Source organism: Neoarius graeffei, chromosome 5 (assembly GCF_027579695.1).
Source record: "Neoarius graeffei isolate fNeoGra1 chromosome 5, fNeoGra1.pri, whole genome shotgun sequence".
NCBI lineage: Eukaryota > Metazoa > Chordata > Actinopteri > Siluriformes > Ariidae > Neoarius > Neoarius graeffei.
In genome coordinates, this window is record NC_083573.1 from 38535823 (window position 1) to 38561428 (window position 25606).

Sequence of the window (25606 nt, forward strand, 5' to 3'; positions counted from 1 at the left end):
CCCACAGTCCAAAGACATGCAGGTTAGGCTAATTGGTGGCTCTAAATTGACCATAAGTGTGAATGTAAGTGTGAATGGTTGCTTGTGTCTATGTGTCAGCCCTGTGATGATCTGCTGACTTGTCCAGGGTGTATCCCGTCTCTCGCCCATAGTCAGCTGGGATAGGCTCCAGCTTGCCTGCGACCCTGCACAGGATAAGCGGTTATGGATAACGGATGGAAAAAAATGGTGTCCAGTTTGAGCGCTTTGTAACAGTCAGAAGTAAAGCTGTAACTGTCAGTTTTCACACACAGTCTTCAGGACAGAGTGGTGTACAGCTTCTTGGTATCGTGACAAGTTGGGTTTTTTGAAGAAAGACAAAAGAGAGGCGGGTGAGGGAATGACTGTTTACAGCGGATATGATTAAGTCATAACAGGAACTAACTTGTTTCATACATATTCCACAATATTAAATGTGACTATAAGTGGATAATAAAAATGTATGACACATTCTTTTATTCTTTAATCTGTCGTATAAGGGGGATAAAGCACTATGGGGTGTGCAGTTATTGTAAATTAATCAATTTTGTAGTATAACAATAATAGTAACTCTATTCTGCCTCTAGCTGCATTACACCATCCAGTTGTTGATTATTTTCTTATAACAGCGCATATTGATGCTTGTTTATTCCTTCCATATTCCACTGTTCTATATGCACGCATCAAACTGCATGCAGCAGCTAACTCTACAGTACATTCAGACACGCTGTATATATTATATACACACACTGGTTTCTATGTATCAGCAATATTTCAAGTGGCATGCATCAAACACACAGATGTACATACATACATACGCAACAAAGAAGTCTGTACACACATCCATCTGCACACATACATAAAATAACAGCTTCAAATCCCTCATTCCTGTGTGACTGTAGAGATCCAGAGTCTATACGCTTGTACTGGTGTTTGGACTTGTTGTGCATATATTTACAAACACGCAAACATTGTCTCGTGCACACAGACATACAAGAAGTGTAGTAGTTCCTTACCTTCTTCAGCCAAACCGGGCTGGAGTGAGAGGAAGAGTGAGAGGACGATTGTCCACATTTCTGTCCGTACAGTCCACTACAAGAGTGGCATGAGTGAGAGAGGGGCATCTGAGAAAGAAAAGAGGTAGACAGAGAGAAAGAGGGAGAGCAAGGGAATAGAAGGAGGAGTCTGTGTGCTCTTTTTGATTTCTGATTAGAGAGAGAGAGAGAGAGAGAGAGAGATGTAGAGGGGGAGGAGAGTCTGTGTATGATTATGACTGAGAAATCAGAGAGAGAGAGAGACTGCATGAAAGAATTGAAAACGTGTTTGGCTGGTCCGTACAAAAACTGTTGAAACATGTAGAAGACAGTAAGTCCTTGGCATTCACACCCATACTCTAAATACACCAATCAGTCGGATGTCTTGGCATCTGCAGTGTGAAACAAACCGGGAAAAATCCACTGCAGTGAAGAGGCACGTTGTCTCAGTTCAGTTTTCAGCCATTTTAAGGCAATAACATATTTTGTGAAGTTTTCTCTTCACACACACACACACACACACACACACACGTTACTATCCTTATGAGTGTGAGTACCTTTTACAGACATAAGTCATTTTTGGTTCCTTTAATTAATTAAAGCTATACTGCCTTTCAGATTTTTCAAGTTTAAATCATAAAAAGAATTTTCCCCAACACCCAATTATTTTTTGTTCAGTGGACCGAAACCTACTGAATTCGAATCACAGACTTCCAATTTTATTCGTTTTTTTTAATAGAACAATTAATGAATTTAAGGCCACATGGCCTTAAATTCTCTGCTATTTTTTCCTGCTTCACCATGACCCAATTCAAGATACTACGTCATGCATCACGTGGTGGGCTTTCCCCGTTCATGCAAGGCATTGTGGGATCCAAATTTGAATGGAGGACGTGAGTGTGCGAATGAAATGTGAAAGACCGACTACAGTAACGGAAAGCGAGAAGAAAAGGCGTTATGTTATATACGAAGGAAAGGAAACGCAGGACCAAACTAATAAATATCGGCGGTCAGCGAGCACCTCGGTGTGATCAGCTGTTCATTTAGTGACAGAATAATGGAACTGTCAGTGCATGGCCAAGGTAAACCTGTAGATGGCAGTAATGCAACACTGTGGATTAGGGTGCATCAGTTGCCCCCTAAAAATGAAAAGTTCCTCCGATCATGATGCATTTTTGTTTTTATGTTCCTTTTGGTAAGAAAACACACTGGGTGAAATATTTTGACAAAATTCAAAAGTTAATGGTGGCACCAGGAGCTCAAAGTTATGGAAAAAGCTGCTATTTTATGACTTTTATGACAAAATTTCAATCACTTTTCATGAAACATTATGGCCCCTTATAGAGTATACCAAATATCTTAGATACACATTTTTAGTACATATTCTAAATATATTATCAAGCACAGTTTGAGTTTTAGCTGTTCATTGAATCATTGTTCAACTACTTTTAAACAATACAAATGCAGTGTTCGAAATACCCGTCTGCAGTCTGCATTTTGCAGAATGATTTTCAAGACTGCAGAAGAAAAATTAAACAACCTGCAATTTTGCAGAATGAAAAAAATCAGACTCGGGATTCAATGGTTCTCAATTTAGCAAACTAGCGTCGCTGTAAATAAACTGAAACCTGCGCCGCGCGAACCTGACGACGTTTTCCAGATCAAAGTTAAGCAATATTACGTAATGGCGATGACAACCAAATAAGGGCAGTTGCCATTTTCCGATGTAAGATTTCGTCACTTTTAATACCCGCCAGGAGGACCCGACAACTACCTCGGCAGTTTCCGCCATGCATCTCCCAGAATTAAATGCGGCACAACAAACATGGCTCCCAAGAAGAGGATTGTTTCTTCGGGGCAAGAGTCCGACAAAAACGCCAAGAAAACAAGGACGATTTTATCATATCTCGGCAAAACCGGAAGCCAGCATGACTCCAGCAACAACAGCGACAGATCGCGCATCCGTGAGGGTGACAAAAATGAAGACGGTCGCTGTTGTAGTTGGATACATATATATTGTATTGTTGAATCATGCAAAATTATACTGATATTATATCCCTTTTGAAGACAGCAACAGTATTTTACCTTCATTCATAGATACTTTTGAATATTTTGTTTTCTCATACCAAGCTACACTAATACATGTTTTGTGTACATGTTCTATTTTTCTTTACTAGTGCTGTCTTGCCTGTGGTGCAGACTAGCACAAAGTAAAACAGTTGCCCTGTAAGACAAAGCTCATAGGTTCAGTTCTGTAGCTCTCAGTAGTTCTGAAGCTCTCAGTTCTGCCATGATTAGTTTGTACCCAGTTCTCTGTTGTTAGTTTAGAGCAGTGAAGCCCCTGCAGTAGTTCTCAGTTCAGTTCATGACCTTGCACTTTAGAAGCCAGGCAAACACAATGAACCCAAACGTCTTTCCATTTGCCAGTTGGGTTTTATTCCTTAATGGCATCAATTCTTTGCATCATCGTAAGATGTAACAGAGTGTAGAATTGAAACCTTGCTTTCAATTTAAAACTACAGGTTGCAGATGCAAACACTGAATGAAGTACATTTTGGGTAACAATCTATTGTTTAAGCTAGAAACTTAATCTTGACAAAATGTACAGTAACATGACGTGTAACGTGAAAATGAATGTTTTGTTTCTTGAAGAACAGTTGTGTTCTATTTTTTATTGTGGTGATACCTTTATTAGTATGTTGTGTGGAAGGATAATGTGTGGGTGTGATAACTAGTACATTTATGAATTAGTTGGTATACTTCAAGTTGTAGTAGCCTGTAGTGTCAGAGCGAGGGGGATGAAAGACCTGTGGAGGTATCATGGAATGATAACTTTGCTGCAGAGAAGGATCTGTGAAGACTGAAATTAAAAATAGAGTGAGAGAATAAAGAATTACACTAATGCTATGAGTTGTAAAGCTAGATATGATGTAAATATAGGCATTATTGGGAGAAGGGTGTAGTATGGAGGCTTGTGTATCTCATCTCATCTCATTATCTCTAGCCGCTTTATCCTGTTCTACAGGGTCGCAGGCAAGCTGGAGCCTATCCCAACTGACTACGGGCGAAAGGCGGGGTACATCCTGGACAAGTCACCAGGTCATCACAGGGCTGACACATAGACACAGACAACCATTCACACTCACACCTACGGTCAATTTAGAGTCACCAGTTAACCTAACCTGCATGTCTTTGGACTGTGGGGGAAACCGGAGCACCCGGAGGAAACCCACGCGGACACGGGGAGAACATGCAAACTCCACACAGAAAGGCCCTCGCCGGCCACGCGGCTCGAACCTGGACCTTCTTGCTGTGAGGCGACAGCACTAACCACTACACCACCGTGCCGCCCCAGGCTTGTGTATTTGTAGAAAATATTTCCAAATTGCAGAACAAAATTTTGACATTCTGCAATATTGCAGAACACTGGAAAAAAGTATTTCGACCACTGAAATGTATTATGAATCACATTAATGCTTCTCAATCCCTCGCAAAGGTTCTTAACATGATCTCTGGGTCACAAGAAATCAATAAATGGAGTCCAACATTGTGATTCAAACCTTATGCGAAAACATAAAATAAGCGTTTTTTGGCAAAAAATGAACCTCATGGTGCCACCATTAGACTTTTGAATATGGTCAAAAAATTTTACAGGATGTCTTTATTGGTGAAAAGGAACACCCAAACAAAAATGCATCAGATTTTATGAAAGTGAGGGCAACTGATGCACCCTACTGCGGATGCCAGCTGCTGTAAAACCCAAAAGAAGAAGAAGAAGAAGAAGTTAAACCTGTGCATGCGCACACGGACTTCCTCTGTCTGCTTAACTGCGTGAAGTGAGCGATTTCATGCACTTTATTTCCTTGGGAATCTCCTCAAATTAAATAACTTCCCAGCCACAGAATGACTTGGTTCTTCTTTTTTTTTTTTAGATATTACAGAAATAAAAATATAAATATATCACAATGACCAAATTTCAGAGATAACTAAATTTCACCAATTCTATAAAGTTGAAAGGGCATCGAGCTTCTCATCTCATTCATCTCATTATCTCTAGCTGCTTTATCCTGTTCTACAGGGTTGCAGGCAAGCTGGAGCCTATCCCAGCTGACTACGGGCGAAAGGCGGGGTACACCCTGGATAAGTTGCCAGGTCATCACAGGGCTGACACATAGACACAGACAACCATTCACACTCACACCTACAGTCAATTTAGAGTCACCAGTTAACCTAACCTGTATGTCTTTGGACTGTGGGAGAAACCGGAGCACCCGGAGGAAACCCACGCGAACAACATGCAAACTCCGCACAGAAAGGCCCTCGTCAGCCACGGGGCTCGAACCCGGACTTTCTTGCTGTGAGGCGACAGCGCTAACCACTACACCACTGTGCTGCCCCGGGCATCGAGCTTTAATTTATTTAATCTCATCTCATTATCTCTAGCCGCTTTATCCTTCTACAGGGTCGCAGGCAAGCTGGAGCCTATCCCAGCTGACTATGGGCGAAAGGCGGGGTACACCCTGGACAAGTCGCCAGGTCATCACAGGGCTGACACATAGACACAGACAACCATTCACACTCACATTCACACTTACGGTCAATTTAGAGTCACCAGTTAACCTAACCTGCATGTCTTTGGACTGTGGGGGAAACCGGAGCACCCGGAGGAAACCCACGCGGACACGGGGAGAACATGCAAACTCCGCACAGAAAGGCCCTCGTCAGCCACGGGGCTCAAACCCGGACCTTCTTGCTGTGAGGTGACAGCGCTAACCACTACACCACTGTGCTGCCCCGGGCATCGAGCTTTAATTTATTTATTTATTTTTAATAAAAGGTGACAGATTTTTGTTTTATTTAAAAAAAAGAGAAAAAATCCCCATGTGGACCAGCCAAATGTCTCCAATGTGGGGACAGCTGGTCTTCAACAAAATATAAAAACATGTCTGCAAACCCAAACACCCCCCCCCCCCCCCCCCCCCCCACACACACACACACACTTGTATTATCTTTGTGGGGTCACTCATCAACATAATGCATCCTCTAGCCTCTGACCCTAACCTTAACCATAATAACTAAATGCCTAACCCCAAACTTTACCCTAACCCTAATCTTTAACCTCACCCTGACCCTAACCTAAACCTAATTCTAACCTGAACCCTAATACTAAGTCTGAACCTTCAAACAGCCCTTTGAAAAAGTTAGGACCAGCCAAAATGTCCTCACTTCCCAAAAATGTCCTAACTCTGTTGTTAAAAATATATCCCGGTCTCAATATGTAGCAAGTACACACACATACACACACACACACCTTCATTGCAAGGTTCAGTACCGGAGTTTCAGTATAAAGGCAGCGCAGCGCCCTCTGCTGAACATCACTGATAAAACATTTACAGAACATTTAGTACAGGGGAGACAAACTGATTTTAAGCCACAAGACACATGTCAAGTGAGCCATACCAGAAAAAAAAAAAAAATCAGTTTAGTGGCCAGTAACAGCTCAACAGCTCCTCTTCCATGTTCTCACTAATTTTCAGCATTTATCTGAAAGGCAAAGGTGATTCTGAATACATAAGCATTATTAAACATTGTCTTCTACTTATATATATCCACATTCACTGGATATGAGCAATCACGCACTCTGATTGGCTACTCTACTACTAGGATATCAGCAAATATACAATGAGTAGAGAAGAACCAAATGGTGGAGTGTGTTGCTGAACCAACCGAGGGCGAAATAAAAACTCCACTTGAAAACAAAACCCCAAAATATACCAAAAAAAGCAACAAAATATGGAATGGGTATACTTTCTACCACTTCATCCATCTTTTCCCAGAAAAACTCTTTCTCTTGGGTGGCACGGTGGTGTAGTGGTTAGTGCTGTCGCCTCACAGCAAGAAGGTCCGGGTTCGTGGCCGGTGAGGGTAGGGTTGCCACCATTCAGAAATTAAAATAAGGGACGCCTACCAGGGGCACGACTCCCGTGGGGTGCTTGCAGCAGTGGTATGTTTTATTTTGTAGGTGTTTTTAGTAAAGGGGTGATCAAGAAAGCAATTGCTCATACTTAATGGTTGAAATGCTTTATTGCCAATGCTGTAAAAATGTATAATGTACAAGTGGGCAACAATGAACTTTTAAAATATAATCTAAATATATTGAGAACTTAATATCACTGTAAATGTAAGTGCATAACTGTTCTTGGTGTAGGGACTCTCTTTGTGAACCTTGGGGACATTTTTACTTAGAGAGGAAAAAAGAGGACAAAAAACAACAAAAACACAACAGACATGTATGTCTGCTTATTCAAGAATGCAGAAAACAAGAAAGTGCAAAACATTACTCCTTCCCTCAACAGTCCTGAGTTCATCAGGAACTGTTGTGTTTCTCTTGTCTGTGGAGTAGACCAGATTTAAACAGTCAACAGATTTCCCTCACTTCTTTTTCCAAGTGTACTTCTTGTGACTCCTTGCTGCACTGAGTAACTCTTTGTCTTTCAAAGCGCTGTTGTAAAACTCTGAACAGGACTGCTCAAAGTTTAGAGTGATCAGGAGCTCACTCCGGGCGGCACGGTGGTGTAGTGGTTAGCGCTGTCGCCTCACAGCAAGAAGGTCCGGGTTCGAGCCCCGTGGCCGGCGAGGGCCTTTCTGTGTGGAGTTTGCATGTTCTCCTCGTGTCCGCGTGGGTTTCCTCCGGGTGCTCCATTTTCCCCCACAGTCCAAAGACATGCAGGTTAGGTTAACTGGTGACTCTAAATTGACCGTAGGTGTGAATGTGAGTGTGAATGGTTGTCTGTATCTATGTGTCAGCCCTGTGATGACCTGGCGACTTGTCCAGGGTGTACCCCGTCTTTCGCCCGTAGTCAGCTGGGATAGGCTCCAGCTTGCCTGCGACCCTGTAGAAGGATAAAGTGGCTAGAGATAATGAGATGAGATGAGGAGCTCACTCCTTATGAGCTCCATGGAGCACCTGTTCCTGCAGTCACTCCATGTGTTGGCCATTCTTGAAAATACCCTTTCCACATATCCAGTGGATGCTGGGATGCTCAAGATGTGGCTGATGACAGACAGCATGTGAGGCAGGTCAGCTACTTGAAAGAGAGCCACCCACCTTTGGACTTCCATTCATCCTCAGCATCTTCTTTGAGCCTCTTCAGAATGGGTTCAAAGAAGATGTCCCATACCGTATCACTCTCAGGAGATGATTGGGGTATAAAGAACTGTGACACTGATGCTTGTGTCTTCTGTGTTCTTACATATCTGCAGTGTTGCTCTCCTGACGAATGCTGTCTAATGTCAGACAGCCCACTGTCTGCCACTGAAAACACTCGCCGACAGACTTTACAGTTTGCTCTGTAGTCATCTCCACTCACGCTGTCCAGCCAAGGATGTGCCTCTTCCCACTCACATCTGTATTTTTGTAAGCGTTTACGCTTTTGAGGACGTGGTGGAGGTGGCACGGTGGTGTAGTGGTTAGCGCTGTCACCTCACAGCAAGAAGGTCCGGGTTCGAGCCCCGTGACCGGCGAGGGCCTTTCTGTGTGGAGTTTGCATGTTCTCCCCGTGTCCGCGTGGGTTTCCTCCGGGTGCTCTGGTTTCCCCCACAGTCCAAAGACATGCAGGTTAGGTTAACTGGTGACTCTAAATTGACCGTAGGTGTGAATGGTTGTCTGTGTCTATGTGTCAGCCCTGTGATGACCTGGCGACTTGTCCAGGGTGTACCCCGCCTTTCGCCCGTAGTCAGCTGGGATAGGCTCCAGCTTGCCTGCAACCCTGTAGAAGGATAAAGCGGCTTGAGATAATGAGATGAGAGGACGTGGTGGAGTCCCGGGTGCAGCAGACATTTTTAAAAGGCCCGGGTTTTTTGAGCAGCGCCGGTGTGTGTTGTCTGTCTCTAGGCAACCATGACAGCGCCACACGCAGTGACGCAGCCACAGACGCACAGAGCGTGACGCAGAGGGGAGGGGTTTGTCCTGGGGATATCCCGCAATGGAGTATTTCCTGTTTTATTTTGTTCATTATTGTTAGATTTAGTGTTGATATGTGTGAGACAGACATGTGTATTGGACATTTATGAAAATACGGAACAAATCACATCCCGTATCAGTTCAATACGGGACACAAGATTTAATTGCCAAATAAAGGACGATTCCGTATTTTACGGGACGGGTGGCAACCCTAGGCGAGGGCCTTTCTGTGCGGAGTTTGCATGTTCTCATCATGTCCGCGTGGGTTTCCTCCGGGTGCTCCGGTTTCCCCCACAGTCCAAAGACATGCAGGTTAGGTTAACTGGTGACTCTAAATTGACCGCAGGTGTGAATGTGAGTGTGAATGGTTGTCTGTGTCTATGTGTCAGCCCTGTGATGACCTGGCGACTTGTCCAGGGTGTACCCCGCCTTTCACCTGTAGTCAGCTGGGATAGGCTCCAGCTTGACTGTAACCCTGTAGAACAGGATAAAGCGGCTAGAGATAATGAGATGAGATGAACTCTTTCTCTTCATTCTCACATCCAACCTGTGGGGCGTACTCACACACAACATTGATTGCCACTCCTTGAATCTCCAACTTCATGCCTATCACTCTATCTAACACCCTCTTCACATCAATCACACTCTTGACCAACTCTCCCCTCAAAACCATACCAACACCATTTCTTTTTCTATCGACTCCATAATAAAACATCTTGCATCCACCTCCAATGTTCTTGGCCTTGCTTCCCTTCCACCTCATCTCCTGCACACACAAAATGTCCAACTTCCTTCTTTCCATCATACCTGCTAACTCTCTCGCTCTGCCAGTCAGTGTTCCCACATTCAGTGTTCCTACCCTCAATTCTAGGCTCCTTCCCTTCCATCTTTCACACTCTCTCCTAACACGCCTTCCACCTCTCTTTCTCCTTCTCTGTTTTGGCGCAACAGTAGCACACTTTCCACCGGCACCCTGTTGACCAACAGTACTGGAGGAGGCCATTGTTAACCCGGGCCCTGACCAATCAGGTATGGTATTTCTCTTTTCAATCCACATGTTAGATTTGGCACAGTTTTACACCAGATGCCCTTCCTGACGCAACCCTCTCCATTTATCCAGGCTTGGGACCGGCACCAAGAGTACGCTTATGCATCCCCAGTGGTTGGATTTTATATCCCATTCCTTCACTATCTCTTATTCATTCTCTGACCTGTACACTCACATACAGCTACCATCAGGAAACATGGATATATTGGATATTTATTCTATCCACATTCACTGGATATGAGCAATCGCACACTCTGATTGGCTAATCTACTACTAGGCTATCAGCTCATATACCCTGAGTAGAGAAAAACAGAGTGAATCAAGTCAGATATATCACTTTGTTATCAAGTATTTAATAGAAACAGAAATAGCTAAAAGAATATAGTGGGGTTTTCCCCAAAAAATATCCTGTTCCACACTCCAGCCCAGTCGGTGGCAGTAATGCACCTCTAAGTTGGTTTGCCAACCGTCAAAAACCCTGAAGAAGAAGAAAATGGCTGCACATGTTACTGAATCATCTCATTCTCATCTCATTATCTCTAGCCGCTTTATCCTGTTCTACAGGGTCGCAGGCAAGCTGGAGCCTATCCCAGCTGACTACAGGCGAAAGGCGGGGTACACCCTGGACAAGTCGCCAGGTCATCACAGGGCTGACACATAGACACAGACAACCATTCACACCTACGGTCAATTTAGAGTCACCAGTTAACCTGATCTGCATGTCTTTGGACTGTGGGGGAAACCGGAGCACCCGGAGGAAACCCACACGGACATGGGGAGAACATGCAAACTCCACACAGAAAGGCCTTCGCCGGCCACGGGGCTCGAACCCGGACCTTCTTGCTGTGAGGCAACAGCGCTAACCACTACACCACCGTGCCGCCGTTACTGAATCAACTGAAGCCAAAATAAAAACTCTAATCGAAAACAACCCCACACACACACATAAAAAAGCAACAAAATATTATATAAATGTATTTGATGGTAAGAAAGTCTTTTTTTTATTTTTCAAGAATTATTATTATTGTAGTATTTTTCACCAATTGCTGCTGTCATTTTGCTGGATTGTTTACATTCTAAGGAGAAATGATTTTGTCAGACGCTTTGTATCAAGTTTTTATTTATCGAATTTGCAAAAAATAAAAATGCTCTGTTTCTCAAAATCCAGTGAATGTGGATTGAATAAAACAGTTATTCCACTCAATCTCGTCATACATGGCTTATCGCCGACTCGGCACTACACACCTCATCAGATATCAGCTCATGTACAGCTCGATTTCATGGAATAACTATTTTATATATAGTGTCTTGTATAAATATCCACTCCCTGGAGCCTTCCAAAGTTGTTACTGTTAAAACCTGTAAGTGAAATGGACTAAATAGCGATTATAGAAAACAGTTATGATATGTGTATAAGTATTCATGCCCATTGCTGTAAAACCCCTAAATTAGTTCGTATGTAGATATAAGATGAGTTTATGGCCCTGAGTTCATTGTTCTATTTTGTCCCCTTTTTATCTCCATCTTTCAACTCAGTTACACCTGACAAGATTATTCTAGTTTAGAACACAGATTGTAAAGTTTATTTGTTGGGCTAGATGAGCTGGTATTCATTTGGGACTGTTCAGATGTCTTAAGCACAATAACTTTTTTTAATACATTTTGTTTAAGATGTTCGTTTTATGGGCGGCACGGTGGTGTAGTGGTTAGTGTTGTTGCCTCACAGCAAGAAGGTCTGGGTTCGAGCCCCATGGCCGGCGAGGGCCTTTCTGTGTGGAGTTTGCATGTTCTCCCCGTGTCCATATGGGTTTCCTCCGGGTGCTCCGGTTTCCCCCACAGTCCAAAGACATGCAGGTTAGGTTAACTGGTGACTCTAAATTGACCGTAGGTGTGAATGTGAATGGTTGTCTGTGTCTATGTGTCAGCCCTGTGATGACCTGGCGACTTGTCCAGGGTGTACCCCGCCTTTCGCCCGTAGTCAGCTGGGATAGGCTCCAGCTTGCCTGTGACCCTGTAGAAGGATAAAGCAGCTACATGAGATGAGATGTTCATTTTATGTCTGCATCACTGTGCCAGAATAAAAAAAAGGCACATTTTAGGTTTCCAAACTTTCATTTTCCATAAAAAATGACATGTTGAAGAGAGCTATTTGAATGTCATTAAAGAAAGTAATATTTTAATGAAAAACACCAGGCGGTCTTGTATTTATTTATTTATTTATTTATTTGTATTTTAATAGTAGCAAGAAACAGAACTAAGTGTAGCAGCAGCAAACCAAAACAGCCAGGTGAACCGAGGCATGTTCTGCATGATGCTTGGAAAAACTTACCAGCTAATTTCCTAATAAAACTCAGCGTACCTCATACGTGTACCTCATAGAACCTCATAGATGCACGTTTAAATGCAGGCACACCAAATATCAGCCTGCTTTTTTTTTTAAAACTGTTAAGTACTCCTTATAATGTAGAAATAGTTCCTTTTATTATTCTTGAAGGCATATTTACAGAATGTCTAAGACCTTCTCATGGTGCTGTATGTTTGACACCCCTGATACCTTTCCTCAAGCTCTCCAAATCTTTCGAAAGAGTAAAGGCATTATAATCATTACAGAAACACAACTGGTGAAATATACAAGTACTTTATTCATATTCATTCATAATTAATAAAATAATACTTTAAATGCATGCAAGTAATGAAAAACAAAGCAACATAAATATACAGAAACATTACTGATTTATGACCACATGGTTATAATGACAATAAAAGACAATACAACTCCTGTAATGCATGTGATACTGATCTGAACACTTTATGATTGTGAAAGCTTGCGCAGTCAAAATAATAATAATAATAATAATAATAATAATAATAAAAATAAAAAGCCACGAAAAGTATTTAGGTAGAATAAATTGGGCATGCATAATGTAAACTGTATGCTTAAAAAATGTCATGATATGCCATACAGATAAGAAGAAGAAGAAAAGGTTTGAGCATAGTTTACAGTCTTCATGTTTTTAAGCTTCTTCTTCTTCAATCTTCATCTGTTAGCTTCAGCAAATAAACACAAATTAAAATATAAAAGTATAATAATAATAATAATAATAATAATAATAATAATAATAATAATTATTATTATTATTATTATTATTATTACTAAAAAAATAGATAATGTATAAGGTTACATTCTGTACATCATTTCCCTCTGAGGTGCACAAACTTTTGCAAACTGTCCTGCTTAAAATGAACGATGATCAGAGAGCTGATATAAAATGTGAAAATCTAAAAGTGTCTTTCAAATAGTAAACAAAGACTTGAATAAAAAAAAAAACAATTATTAAGGCATAAATAAATGTAACGACTGTATGCTCCATGTGTTAAAGGCAGATAAGGACACACTCAGAGCAGACTGATCTGGAGTAGAACATGTAAGCAAGGCTTCAGTAATCTTCAGAAAAGTTCTAATTCCAGTTAAAATAAAACAGTGTGTGATATTTTTCATTTTAAACATTTACATTTTCTATTTTCATATTTAAAGTTAGACGGCCTTTCAGATTTTTCAAGTGTAGGTCATAAAAAGAATTTTCCCCAACACCCAATTATTTTTGTTTAGTGGACCGAAAGCTACTGAATTCGAATCACAAACTTCCAAGTTTTAGTGTTTTTTCTAATAGAACAATTAATGAATTTAAGGCCACGTGACCCGAAATTCTTTGCTATTTTTTCCTGCTTCACCATGACGCAATACAAGATACTACGTCATGCATCATGGGGTGGGCTTTCCCCGTTCACACAAGGCATTGTGGGATACAGATTTGAAAAAGGAGACAAAAATGGAGGATGCGAATGAAACGTGAAAGACCGAGTACAGTAACGGAAAGCAAGAAGAAAAGACGTTATGTTGTGAAGGAAAGAAACACAAGACCAAACTAATAAATATCGGCGGTCTGCGAGCACCTCAGTGTGATCAGCTGTTCGTTTAGCGACAAAATGATGTAGCTGGGGTGGCACGGTGGTGTAGTGGTTAGCGCTGTCGCCTCACAGCAAGAAGGTCCTGGGTTCAAGCCCCGTGGCCGGCGAGGGCCTTTCTGTGCGGAGTTTGTATGTTGTCCGCGTGGGTTTCCTCCAGGTGCTCTGGTTTCCTCCGGGTGCTCCGGTTTCCCCCACAGTCCAAAGACATGCAGGTTAGGTTAACTGGTGACTTCAAATTGACTTTAGGTGTGAGTGTGAATGGCTGTCTGTGTCTATGTGTCAGCCCTGTGATGACCTGGCGACTTGTCCAGGGTGTACCCCGCCTTTCGCCCGTAGTCAGCTGGGATAGGCTCCAGCTTGCCTGCGACCCTGTAGAACAGGATAAAGCGGCTAGAGATGATGAGATGAGATGTAGCTGTCAGTGCACGGTCAAGATAAACCTGTAGATGGCAGTAATGCAACACTGTGGATGCCAGCTGCCGTAAAACCCAGAAGAAGATAAAGAAGAGTTAAACCTGCGCATGTGCACACGGACTTCCTCTGTCTGCTTGACTGCGCGAAGCGAGCGATTTCATGCACATTATTTGTTTGGAAATCCCCTCAAATTAAATCGCTTCCCAGCCACAGAATGGCCTGATATTTTGTGAAATATTGCAGAAATAAACATCTCACAATGACTAAATTTCACTGATTTGATGAAATCGAAAGGCCGTCTCGCTTTAAAAGCGCTCAATTATAAGAACATAGATTTAAATGTCACGCATAGTATTGTAGCTCAATACATGATATTACAAGAAGAATGTTAAATAATAAATCACTGTACATGTTGAAATAAAATTTCATCTCTACGTCTCAACTGTTAATATAGTTTTGTAGAAGTTGCACCAGTTGTTAAACCATGTTTTGAGTTGAGTGAATGAACAGCACTTCCCCCTCCCTCTGTATCATGGCTGAAGTGCCCCTGAGGAAGGCACCTAACCCCTAACTGCTCCCCAGGCGCTGTAGCATAGCTACCCACTGCTCTGGGTGTGTGTGTGTGTGTGTGTGTGTGTGCACGCGCTCATTGCTCACTTGTGTGTGCATCAGGGCCTATGGCTCCTGGGAGGTTTTCTCTTTAGACCTCCTAACCCCTACGATGTAGCATTTGTTGTTTGTTTGCTGCAGCGCTAGTCTAGGCTGCTTGACCTGAGGTCAGGGGCGCAGATACGTTTTTTGAACTGGGGGGGACAAAAAACTGGGGGGGACAAAGCTGCCAGCAAACCAACCCCAACCCCGATATGCCTGTCAAACTTGTTGTGGGTTACCATAGCAACCAAGCTCGAGCTCGCAACCTGTGCAGTCTGCGCAGCTCAACCAACCGAATATCAGTCTTTGTTTTGTTTTATGTGAGTTGTTGCAACTATGTAGACACTGCCGTGCACCTCAATAAACCGAGTGGTAATTAGTCTTTTGATTTTTCCGTGAGGTTTGCCTTATGCAAAGAAAGACAGCATAGACGTTTTTCCCTCCCTATAAGTGGGGGGGACCGAACGAAGTGAATTTAAATCTGGGTGGGACGAATCCCACCCGTCCCACCCTCTATCTGCGCCCGTGCCTGAGGTAATTCTCTTTAACCGTCAATTGCTAGTTATCATTCTGTGCTCAAGTTTAGCATTGGTTAGCGTTCTACGCTCAAGTTGCCAGATTGAATCCGAGTCTTCTTGTTTCACTTGGACACTTTAACGAGGAGATTGTCTCCTCGTTAAAGTGTCTGAGCAGAACAAGCAGACTCGCGATTCAATCTGCGTTGTGAAATGTCACAAACAGTTCTGTTCCAATTACATTATTTCTTTGTATATGCTACTTTTATTTACCCGCCACTGTGGCTTGTAGGTTGAGCAAATTCACCCACCACTATGCAAAATCACCCGCATTTGGCGGGTAGCGGGTGCTAATTTCCAACCCTGGTGTGCATGCGTGCGTTCACTGCTTCAGATGGGTTAAATGCAGAGGAGGAATTTCACTGTGCTTGAGTGTACATGTGACAAATAAAGGCTTCTTCTTCTTTTTTTTTTTAAACGACCAAGTTCGATAATACACCAGAAGGTGGTCTGAACTTTTTTTGGAAGAAGAAGAGGGTGGCACGGTGGTGTAGTGGTTAGCGCTGTCGCCTCACAGCAAGCAGGTCCGGGTTCAAGCCCCATGGCTGGCGAGGGCCTTTCTGTGTGGAGTTTGCATGGTGTCTGCGTGGGTTTCCTCCGGGTGCTCCGGTTTCCCCCACAGTCCAAAGACATGCAGGTTAGGTTAACTGGTGACTCTAAATTGACCGTAGGTGTGAGTGTGAATGGTTGTCTGTGTCTATGTGTCAGCCCTGTGATGACCTGGCGACTTGTCCAGGGTGTACCCCGCCTTTTGCCCATAGTCAGCTGGGATAGGCTCCAGCTTGCCTGCGACCCTGTAGAACAGGATAAAGCGGTGCCGGCTAGAGATAATGAGATGAGAAGACGAAGAAGAACTGTGTTGTATGTTGTTCTGTTATAATGTCTTCCTGAAACTGACAATGGCTTTGATGTGTTTATAAAGACGACTTTAATATTTTGACTTACATTGTGTGGAAGGCTGGCCACTTCTTACTCAGTGGGCAGATTTATTAATGCATGCACCATCAAAAACATGACTGACATGAGCAGTTTTCATCGACAGACGCAAGCTATGTCACTTTATAAAAGCTGGCGAATATAAAATCAGAGCAGTGATCAGTGGTATTGCTTTTGCCTTAATGCTTATGCATTTAATCCAGAAGTTCCGTTAAATACGTGATTTGTCCTAATGGGACATGCCATCACTTCAGAATGTATAGAAATACAGATCTAACATTTATTTTATAATTAACAGTTATTCCGCGAAATCGAGTTGTACATGAGCTGATAGCCGATGAGGTGCGTAGCACCGAGTTGGCTATAAGCCATGTATGATAAGATTGAATAGAATGTCTGTTTTATTCTATCCACATTCACTGGATTTTGAGAAATAGAAAATTTTTATTTTTATTTTTTGCAAATTTGGTAAATAAAAACTTTTTACAAAACAACTGACAATCATTTCTGCTTAGAATGTAAACAAACCGGCGAAATGACAGGAGCAATTTGTGAAAAATGCTATAATAATAATTCATGAAAATAAAAAGACGTTCTTACTATCAAATACTTTTATTCCATATTTTGTTGCTTTTTTTGTATTTTTGGAGGGTTTTGTTTTCGAGTAGAGTTTTTATTTCATACTCAGTTGATTCAGTAATACGTGCCACCATTTTTTCTTCTTCTTCAGGGTTTTTGACAGTTGGCAAACCAACTTAGAGGTGCATTACTGCCACCGACTGGGCTGGAGTGTGGAGCAGGAGATTTTTTGGGGAAAACCCCCCTATATTCTTTTAGCTATTTCTCATCTCATCTCATTATCTCTAGCCGCTTTATCCTTCTACAGGGTCGCAGGCAAGCTGGAGCCTATCCCAGCTGACTACGGGCGAAAGGCGGGGTACACCCTGGACAAGTCGCCAGGTCATCACAGGGCTGACACATAGACACAGACAACCATTCACACTCACATTCACACCTACGCTCAATTTAGAGTCACCAGTTAACCTAACCTGCATGTCTTTGGACTGTGGGGGAAACCGGAGCACCCGGAGGAAACCCACGCGGACACAGGGAGAACATGCAAACTCCACACAGAAAGGCCCTCGCCGGCCCCGGGGCTCGAACCCAGGACCTTCTTGCTGTGAGGCGACAGCACTAACCACTACACCACCGTGCCGCCCTTAGCTATTTCTGTTTCTTTTAAATACTTGATAACAAAGTGATATATCTGACTTGATGCACTCTGCCATTTTGTTTTTCTCTACTCAGGGTATATGAGCTGATAGCCTAGTAGTAGAGTAGCCAATCGAAGTGTGTGATTGCTCATATCCAGTGAATGTGGATAGAATAAATATCCAATATATCCATGTTTCCTGATGGCAGCTGTACAGTATGTGAGTGTACAGGTCAGAGAATGAATAAGAGATAGTGAAGGAATGGGACATGACTGTATTTCACTGTACTACTTCAGGAAGAAAATAATCCTGAACTTCATTGTGGTTTATAATTATGGCCTTTAAACATACAGCAGCAGTCAAAAGTTTGTACACCTAATTCAATGCTTTTTCTTTATTTTTATTAATTAAGACACTTCATGTCTGAAATAAATGATGGATGTCGTTTCTCTTTACTTAGTTGAGTGGTTCTTGACATAATATGGATTACTACAGTTGTGGAATAGAGCTATTTACTGTATTATTGTTTACTGTTTACTGTTTGATCTCAAACGCATTGAGAAGGCAAGAAATGGCACCAATTAGCTTTTGACGAGGCACCTGTTAATTGAAAAGCATTCCAGGTGATGACCTCATGAAGCTGGTTAAGAGAATGCTAATAGCGTGCAAAGCGTCATCAGGGTTAACGAAAGTGGATACGTTGAAGAATCTAAAATATGAAACATATTTTGTTTTTTAACACTTTTTTGTCTACCACATAATTCCATATCTGTTCCAGATGTTATTTCATAGTTTTGATGTGTTCAGTATTGTTCTACAGTGTAGAAAATACAAAATACAGAAAAACCTATGAATGAGTAGGGGTGTACAAACTTTTGACTGGTGTTTGTTAGATCAGTCAATTGAGCTGATCTCATCAAGTAAGGAAAATCAATTTTTAGCATTGGTAAAATGTAAAATTATTTACTTTGCCTTTGCATGTGTTACTTAACTTGAATAAAAACCTGCTTATTTCAGGTCATAAATCGCTCTCACTGTTTCTAAATGGATTTGGATCCCTCAAAAAAAAAAACATCCTGCAAACATATCACCTGCCCAACTGTACTGTTATGAAATTATTGGAAGAAAACCTACTGTAGAACAGTATGAGCCCCAAACCAAGGTTATAGTTATTTAGCACAAAAGTCTTTTAGCACAAATCCAAGTTCTTTAGCACAAGATCCATGAACACTTAATCCTTATTATAAAAATTTACTGATCATGTTTAAAGATCGGGGCGGCACGGTGGTGTAGTGGTTAGCGCTGTCGCCTCACAGCAAGAAGGTCCTGGGTTCGAGCCCCGGGGCTGGCAAGGGCCTTTCTGTGTGGAGTTTGCATGTTCTCCCCGTGTCCGCGTGGGTTTCCTCCGGGTGCTCCGGTTTCCTCCACAGTCCAAAGACATGCAGGTTAGGTTAACTGGTGACTCTAAATTGACCGTAGGTGTGAATGTGAGTGTGAATGGTTGTCTGTGTCTATGTGTCAGCCCTGTGATGACCTGGCGACTTGTCCAGGGTGAACCCCGCCTTTCGCCCGTAGTCAGCTGGGATAGGCTCCTGCGACCCTGTAGAAGGATAAAGCGGCTAGAGATGTTTAAAGATGTTTGATGGATTTTTTTAATGAAAGTTGCCGAGATTCCAATCGAAAACGAGCAATTATATTTCCCCACTCCGCCATCTTGAAACCGCCATGTTTGATGTAGCCCGTATGTTAGTCACCAATCCTCCCTCCAAATTATTTAACACAGCATGTACCCTGACACGGTACATCGCTACAGCCAACTTCCAGGTTTGTTTAGTCTTTAATAAAGTGCTAAACTTAAATTATATCATATTTATTATTTACAATTTGCTAATTTAATAAAGAAAGAAAAGTCAAGTGAAATTTACAAGATGATGAGTTGAAAGAAAGCGTTTTGTTTGTTCTTTATTTAAATTTTTTACCAAAGAAAAAAGGTCGAAAGAAAGGAAACCTATGTACAGCTATTTCATTAATTTTATTAAACTATTTACATTTTGGATAATTGCCGTGACTTCTAAATGCAAGAAAGTGAAATAATTAAACTTGAAAAAAAAAAAACCTTGATCCAGAGTTGTGCAAAGAGACCTTAGAGTTGTGCTAAGAGACTTTTGTGCTAAATAACCGGATACCCAAACCAATACGAGTAGTAGTGCAATTCCTTCACTTCGTTTCAGATGCAAAGGCTGGCATTAAAAGGGATTTTTTTTTTCTGCTACAGGCATTTTTTAATTAGGCAAAGTGCGCCTGGATTCATTTGCATGCACGTCTCTCATAGATCACACTCTAAACTGGCAATGCATGCCACGGTAGCTAAAACAGCTCAATTTAGTGCTTCCTTTAATAAATCCGGGTATCATTATGGCCTTTCTCACTTTGAACTTGTTTCTCTTCTCTGATGTATCTGAGGAGTTTAAATGAAACCTTTTGCCTGAGCTCTATGGGTTCGATTCACACTGTAAAAAAAAAATATTTGTTGTTTTAACTTAAAGTTAGTGCAAGGGCTGCCTTAAAATTTTGAGTTCACTGGAATTCACATAGTAAGTTAAATTGTTGTGAACTTACTATATTAATTTCAGTGAACTCAAAATTTTAAGGCAGCCCTTAAGGCAACCCTTGCACTAACTTTTTTAAGTTAAAACAACAAATCATTTTTTACAGTGCAGTATTGGCTGCCCCCTGTACACTAAAGTCCACCATTGCAACTTTCTCTGTGGGAGAAGAGACTGACATACTGGTCTTGCCCTCTGCCTGGGAGGACTGATTTGGGCTGGAAGCTGCTTTTCTAGCAAATCCACTAGCAATGTCCTCAAAGGTCCGGCCTTTCGTCTCCGGAACCCAGAAGTAGGTAAACAGGAAGAAAAACACAAGGAGGATGAAGAAAATGATGAAGACATATGATCCACACAGTCTCTGGAGAAAGGAAAGAAAGTAAACTGTGGTCAGTTTTAATCCCCTAGTGTTCTCCATCATCTGTTTCTTTATGTTTTTGCACTGAGCTCTTCCTAATAAAAAGTTTTGAGGCTTTAGAGTGTTTTTTTTTCTTTGTCACATTTAGCCTTGACTATTTGATTTTGTTCAGTACTCAGCAGAAGGGGAAAGTAACAAAATACAAACACTTCCTTATTGTACTTAAGAAGAGTTTTCAGGTATCTGTACTTTGAGTATTTATTTTTCTGACAAGTTTCTTTAATTCCCTACATTTTAACACAAATAATTGCACTTCCTATTTTCAACTCATAAGCCTTACAGGCATGTTGCATTCTTTTAAATGCATTTTATAGGGATTATCGGTTATTTTTTATCTTGCATCATTGCACACCTTCACAACAACAAAATCAATTTCAACCTAAATGGTTGGGAAAATAAAAAATAACACCTAGAAAAGATAACACTAATTACACTAATGCAATCTGGCAACCCTGACTCTGAACCAATATAAGTTGTGTTCAAATTCAGCAAAATGTGCAAATGTGTTTTATTTGAAGTTTTCAATTAGATTTTTTTTTTTTTTGCAGACATACCAAACTGTTCGACTTAAATACATAACACTTTAGCTGTATGTGATTTTTGCTCTTAAGCCTTTCAAATAAGATATAAGCGAACATGTAAAGAGCCTATTAAGGTAAGGATAGTTATAAGCTACCTTTACGGTATGTACCGTACAGTTGGGTTGTTGGTTAGCACACTGTACATTGCTAGCTGCTATTGTCAATTGACTGCGTGTGCAAGTGGATTTTTTTTTTTTTTTTTTGGTCACAAAGTACCTGGCAATTAAAATATTTGCAGAGGAGCAAATTATATACTGTATTATTTAATAATTAATTTAAAAAGCATGGGTTTGCCTCCTTCAGTGTGCACACGCCGATCCCCAAATAAATTATTTTATATTACATGAAGTTCATTTAGCTTTTTACAGAACCAGCCAGTAGAAATTCAAAGAGCTACTTTTTACTTTGAGTACATTTCAGAGCCTGTAGTTTTGTACTTGAGTAAAGAAGTTGAATCAGTACTTCTACTTTTACCAGAGTATTTTGACACAAATATCTGTACTTTTACTTCAGTAAAGAATGTGTATACTTTTGCAACCACTAGTACTCAGCAATAATGAGGAATTAAATCACCTTCTTGTGATGTACAACCCCAATCCCAAAAAATTTGGGATGCTGTGTAAACTGTAAATAAAAACAGAAAGCGATACTTCGCAAATCATGGAAACCCTATATTTCATCAAAAATACTACAAAGACAACATATCAAATGTTGAAACTGAGAAATTTTATTGTTTTTTGAAAAATATATGCTCCTTTTGAATGTGAGGTCAGCAACACGTTTCAAAAAGTTGGAACAGGGGCATGTTTACCACTGTGTTGCATCACCTCAACTTTTAACAACACTCTGTAAACATTTGGGAACTGAGGAGACCAATTGCTGTAGTTTTGAAAGAGAAATGTTTTTCCATTCTTGCCTGATATACAGTTTCAGTTGCTCAACAGTTCGGGGTCTCCTTTGTCATATTTTGCACTTTGTAATGCACCAAATGTTTTAAATGGGAGACAGGTCTGGACTGCAGGCAGGCCAGTTTAGCACCTGGACTCTTTTACTCTGGAGCCATGCAGTTTTAATATGTGCAGAAAGCGGTTTGGCATCATCTTGCCGAAAGAAGGAAGGCCTTCCCTGAAAAAGATTTTGTCTTGATGGCAACATATTGCTCTGAAACGTGTATATATCATTCAGCATTAATGATGCCTTCCCAGATGTACAAGCTACCCATGTCATGCGCACTAATGCACCCTCATACCATCATAGATGCTGGCTATCAAACTGTGCACTGATAACAAGCCGGATGGTCCCTCTCCTCTTTAACCTGGACGTGGTGTCCATGAGTTCTAAAAAGAATTTCTACTTTTGAGTCATCAGACCTCAGGACAATTTTCCACTTTGCCCCAGTCCATCGTAAAAGAGCTCGGGCGCAGAGAAGGTGGCAGTGTTTTGGGATGTTGTTTATATTTGGTTTTAACTTGCATTTGTGGATGCAGTAATGAACTGTTTTCACAGATGATGGTTTTCTGAAGTGTTCCTGAGCCCATACAGTGATTTCCACTACAGACACGTGTCTGCTTTTAATGCAGTGTCACCTGAGAGCCTGCAGATCACAGGCATCCAATGTCATTTTTCAGCCTTGTCTCTTGCATACAGAGATTTCTCCAGATTCACTGAATCTTTTAATGATATTATGGACCATAGATGATGTGATCCCCAAATTCTTTGCAATTTTACATTGAGGAACGTTATTCTTAAATTGTTGCACTGTTTGCCCACGCAGTCTTTCAGAGTGGTGAACCCCTCCCCATCTTTACTTCTGAGAGACTCAACCTCTCTGGGATGCTCTTTTTATACCCATTCTGACCTGCTGCCGATTAACCAAATTAGTTTTTGTTTAGCATTACACAACTTTTTCAGTCTTTTGTTGCCCCTGTCCCAACTTTTCTGAAATGTGTTGCTGACATCAAATTCAAAAGGAGCATATATTTTTCAAAAAACAATAAAATTTCTCAGTTTCAACATTTGATATGTTGTCCTTGTACTATTTTCAATGAAATATAGGGGTTTTATGATTTGCAAATCTTCACATTCTGTTTTTATTTGTTTTACACAGTGTTCCAACTTTTTTTGGAATTGGGGTTGTAACACTTATTTTTACCTTGTTCCTCTCACATAATTAGAAGACAGTCCTCATGAAGAAGAACATACATTTTTAAAAAAATATATATTTTTATTATTAAAGAGAAATGCATGCTGGGAAATAATTTTCGTATTGTCCCTTGCTTAGTAAGAATGTAAAATGTGTGGGTTTGTCACTCACAAAAATGTAAATTTTCTTACCAGCAGATGCGGGAAGCTCAGAGCCACCAGAAAGTTGGCTGTCCAGTTGGCGCAGCCACCCACAGCAACAGCAGCTGGCCGTGCACCTTGAGCAAAGAGCTCTGTTGCTATAAACCATGGGATTGGACCTGGGCCAATCTCAAAAGTTGCCACAAACCCAAAAACAGCCACGACGGCCACATAGCTTACCAGCTGATTTTTAGTCTGCAAAAGGAAAAAAGGTGACGATTTTAATAATCAAAGGTCATGCTGAATGCTTTGTAGTAGTAAGTCAAGGGGACTTCTTCAGTCATGAACAAGTTTTGCTCCTGATCTGGAGGATTCATTGGTTTTAATAAATGGTGAGGAATCTCTGCTTCTCTGCTTTTAAAACTCTGTAAATGGTTTTTGTCGTTATTCCTGGTGGATATTTAACAGTTATTCCACGAAATCGAGTCGTACATGAGCTGATGGCTGGCTATAAGCCATGTATGACGAGATTGAGTAGAATAACTCTTTTATTCTATCCACATTCACTGGATTTTGAGAAACAAACCATTTTTATTTATTTATCTATTTTTTGCAAAGTAGATAAATAAAAACTTCATACAAAACGTCCGACAAAATAATTTCCGCTTAGAATGTAAACAAACCGGCAAAATCATAGTAGCAATTTGTGAAAAATGCAATGATAATAATTCTTGAAAAATAAAAAAAGATACATTCTTATCATCAAATACTTTTATTCCATACTTTGTTGCGCTTTTTTTTTTTAGGTTTTGTTTTTGAGTAGGGTTTTTATTTCGTCCTCAGTTGGTTCAGCAACACGCTCTGCCATTTTGTTTTTCTCTACTCACGGTATATGAGCTGATAGCCTAGTAGTAGAGTAGCCAATCAGAGTGCACAATTGCTCATATCCAGTGAACATGGATAGAATCATTGTGTTTAGTCAGTGACTATGCTGTTCACACTTGTAGCATTATTATTATATTAACATTCCAGACCACAAATCTATATTAAATATCCTGGCCAATAGGTGGCACAAGTTTTAAATGTTACTTTAAATATCTGACCCAAGTGTAGCAGAGACCGAGTACAGAAGTGGTGCAAAGTCAATTCAGCACTGACTTCAGTGCCACATTCGACATGATTATTTATCAATCCAAAGCAAACTATCAAGAATTGTGAAATTATGCCTTTTGTTGCTACAGCATTTGTTTTTGCGAAAAGTTTGTAAAAGTAAAATAATGATTTCAGGGCAGCATTTACGGTAGGAGTAAACCTTCCTATGATTCATCACTGCTCTGGTTATTAGCTGAATGAAGGTACACAGGTGAAGGTCAATTCCCAGTTTGACGCCAGATTAAACCACCTCATTACATATTTGTTGATGTCTCCATTGGTAGCTTGGAAAGCAACCATATTCTTGCTTCTGCAGACCTAATAAAAAATTTTTACATATAATTTTGTACACAGTAAATGGTCTTTGTCATTATTCCTGGTGGATATTTAACAGTTATTCCACGAAATCGAGTCGTACATGAGCTGATGGCTGGCTATAAGCCATGTATGACGAGATTGAGTAGAATAACTCTTTTATTCTATCCACATTCACTGGATTTTGAGAAACAAAGCATTTTTATTTATTTATCTATTTTTTTGCAAATTCAATAAATAAAAACTTTATACAAAATGTCCGACAAAATAATTTCCGTTTAGAATGTAAACAAACCGGCGAAATCATAGTAGCAATTTGTGAAAAATGCAATGATAATTCTTGAAAAATAAAAAAAGATACATTCTTATCATCAAATACTTTTATTCCATACTTTGTTGCTTTTTTGTATTTTTTTTAGGGTTTTTTTT

General features: G+C 40.8%; 2 protein-coding genes across 3 annotated transcripts in view; both read right to left on the reverse strand.

Annotated features, from left to right (window-relative positions):
- Nucleotides 1-1238, reverse strand: part of ephb6 (eph receptor B6) — a 183304-nt gene extending 182066 nt beyond the window's left edge. The window contains exon 1 of the mRNA XM_060921632.1: nt 1035-1238. Coding sequence (XP_060777615.1) covers nt 1035-1092 — 58 coding nt within the window. The 5' untranslated portion in view covers nt 1093-1238. The remainder of the gene's footprint in view (nt 1-1034) is intronic.
- A 16427-nt stretch (nt 1239-17665) lies between these two features.
- Nucleotides 17666-25606, reverse strand: part of slc2a3b (solute carrier family 2 member 3b) — a 30206-nt gene continuing 22265 nt past the window's right edge. For both annotated transcript variants that reach the window (XM_060921635.1, XM_060921634.1), the window contains 2 exons: nt 23762-23965; nt 17666-20789 (listed from right to left, as the gene is read on the reverse strand). In XM_060921635.1, coding sequence (XP_060777618.1) covers nt 20532-20789; nt 23762-23965 — 462 coding nt within the window. In that variant the 3' untranslated portion in view covers nt 17666-20531. The remainder of the gene's footprint in view (nt 20790-23761; nt 23966-25606) is intronic.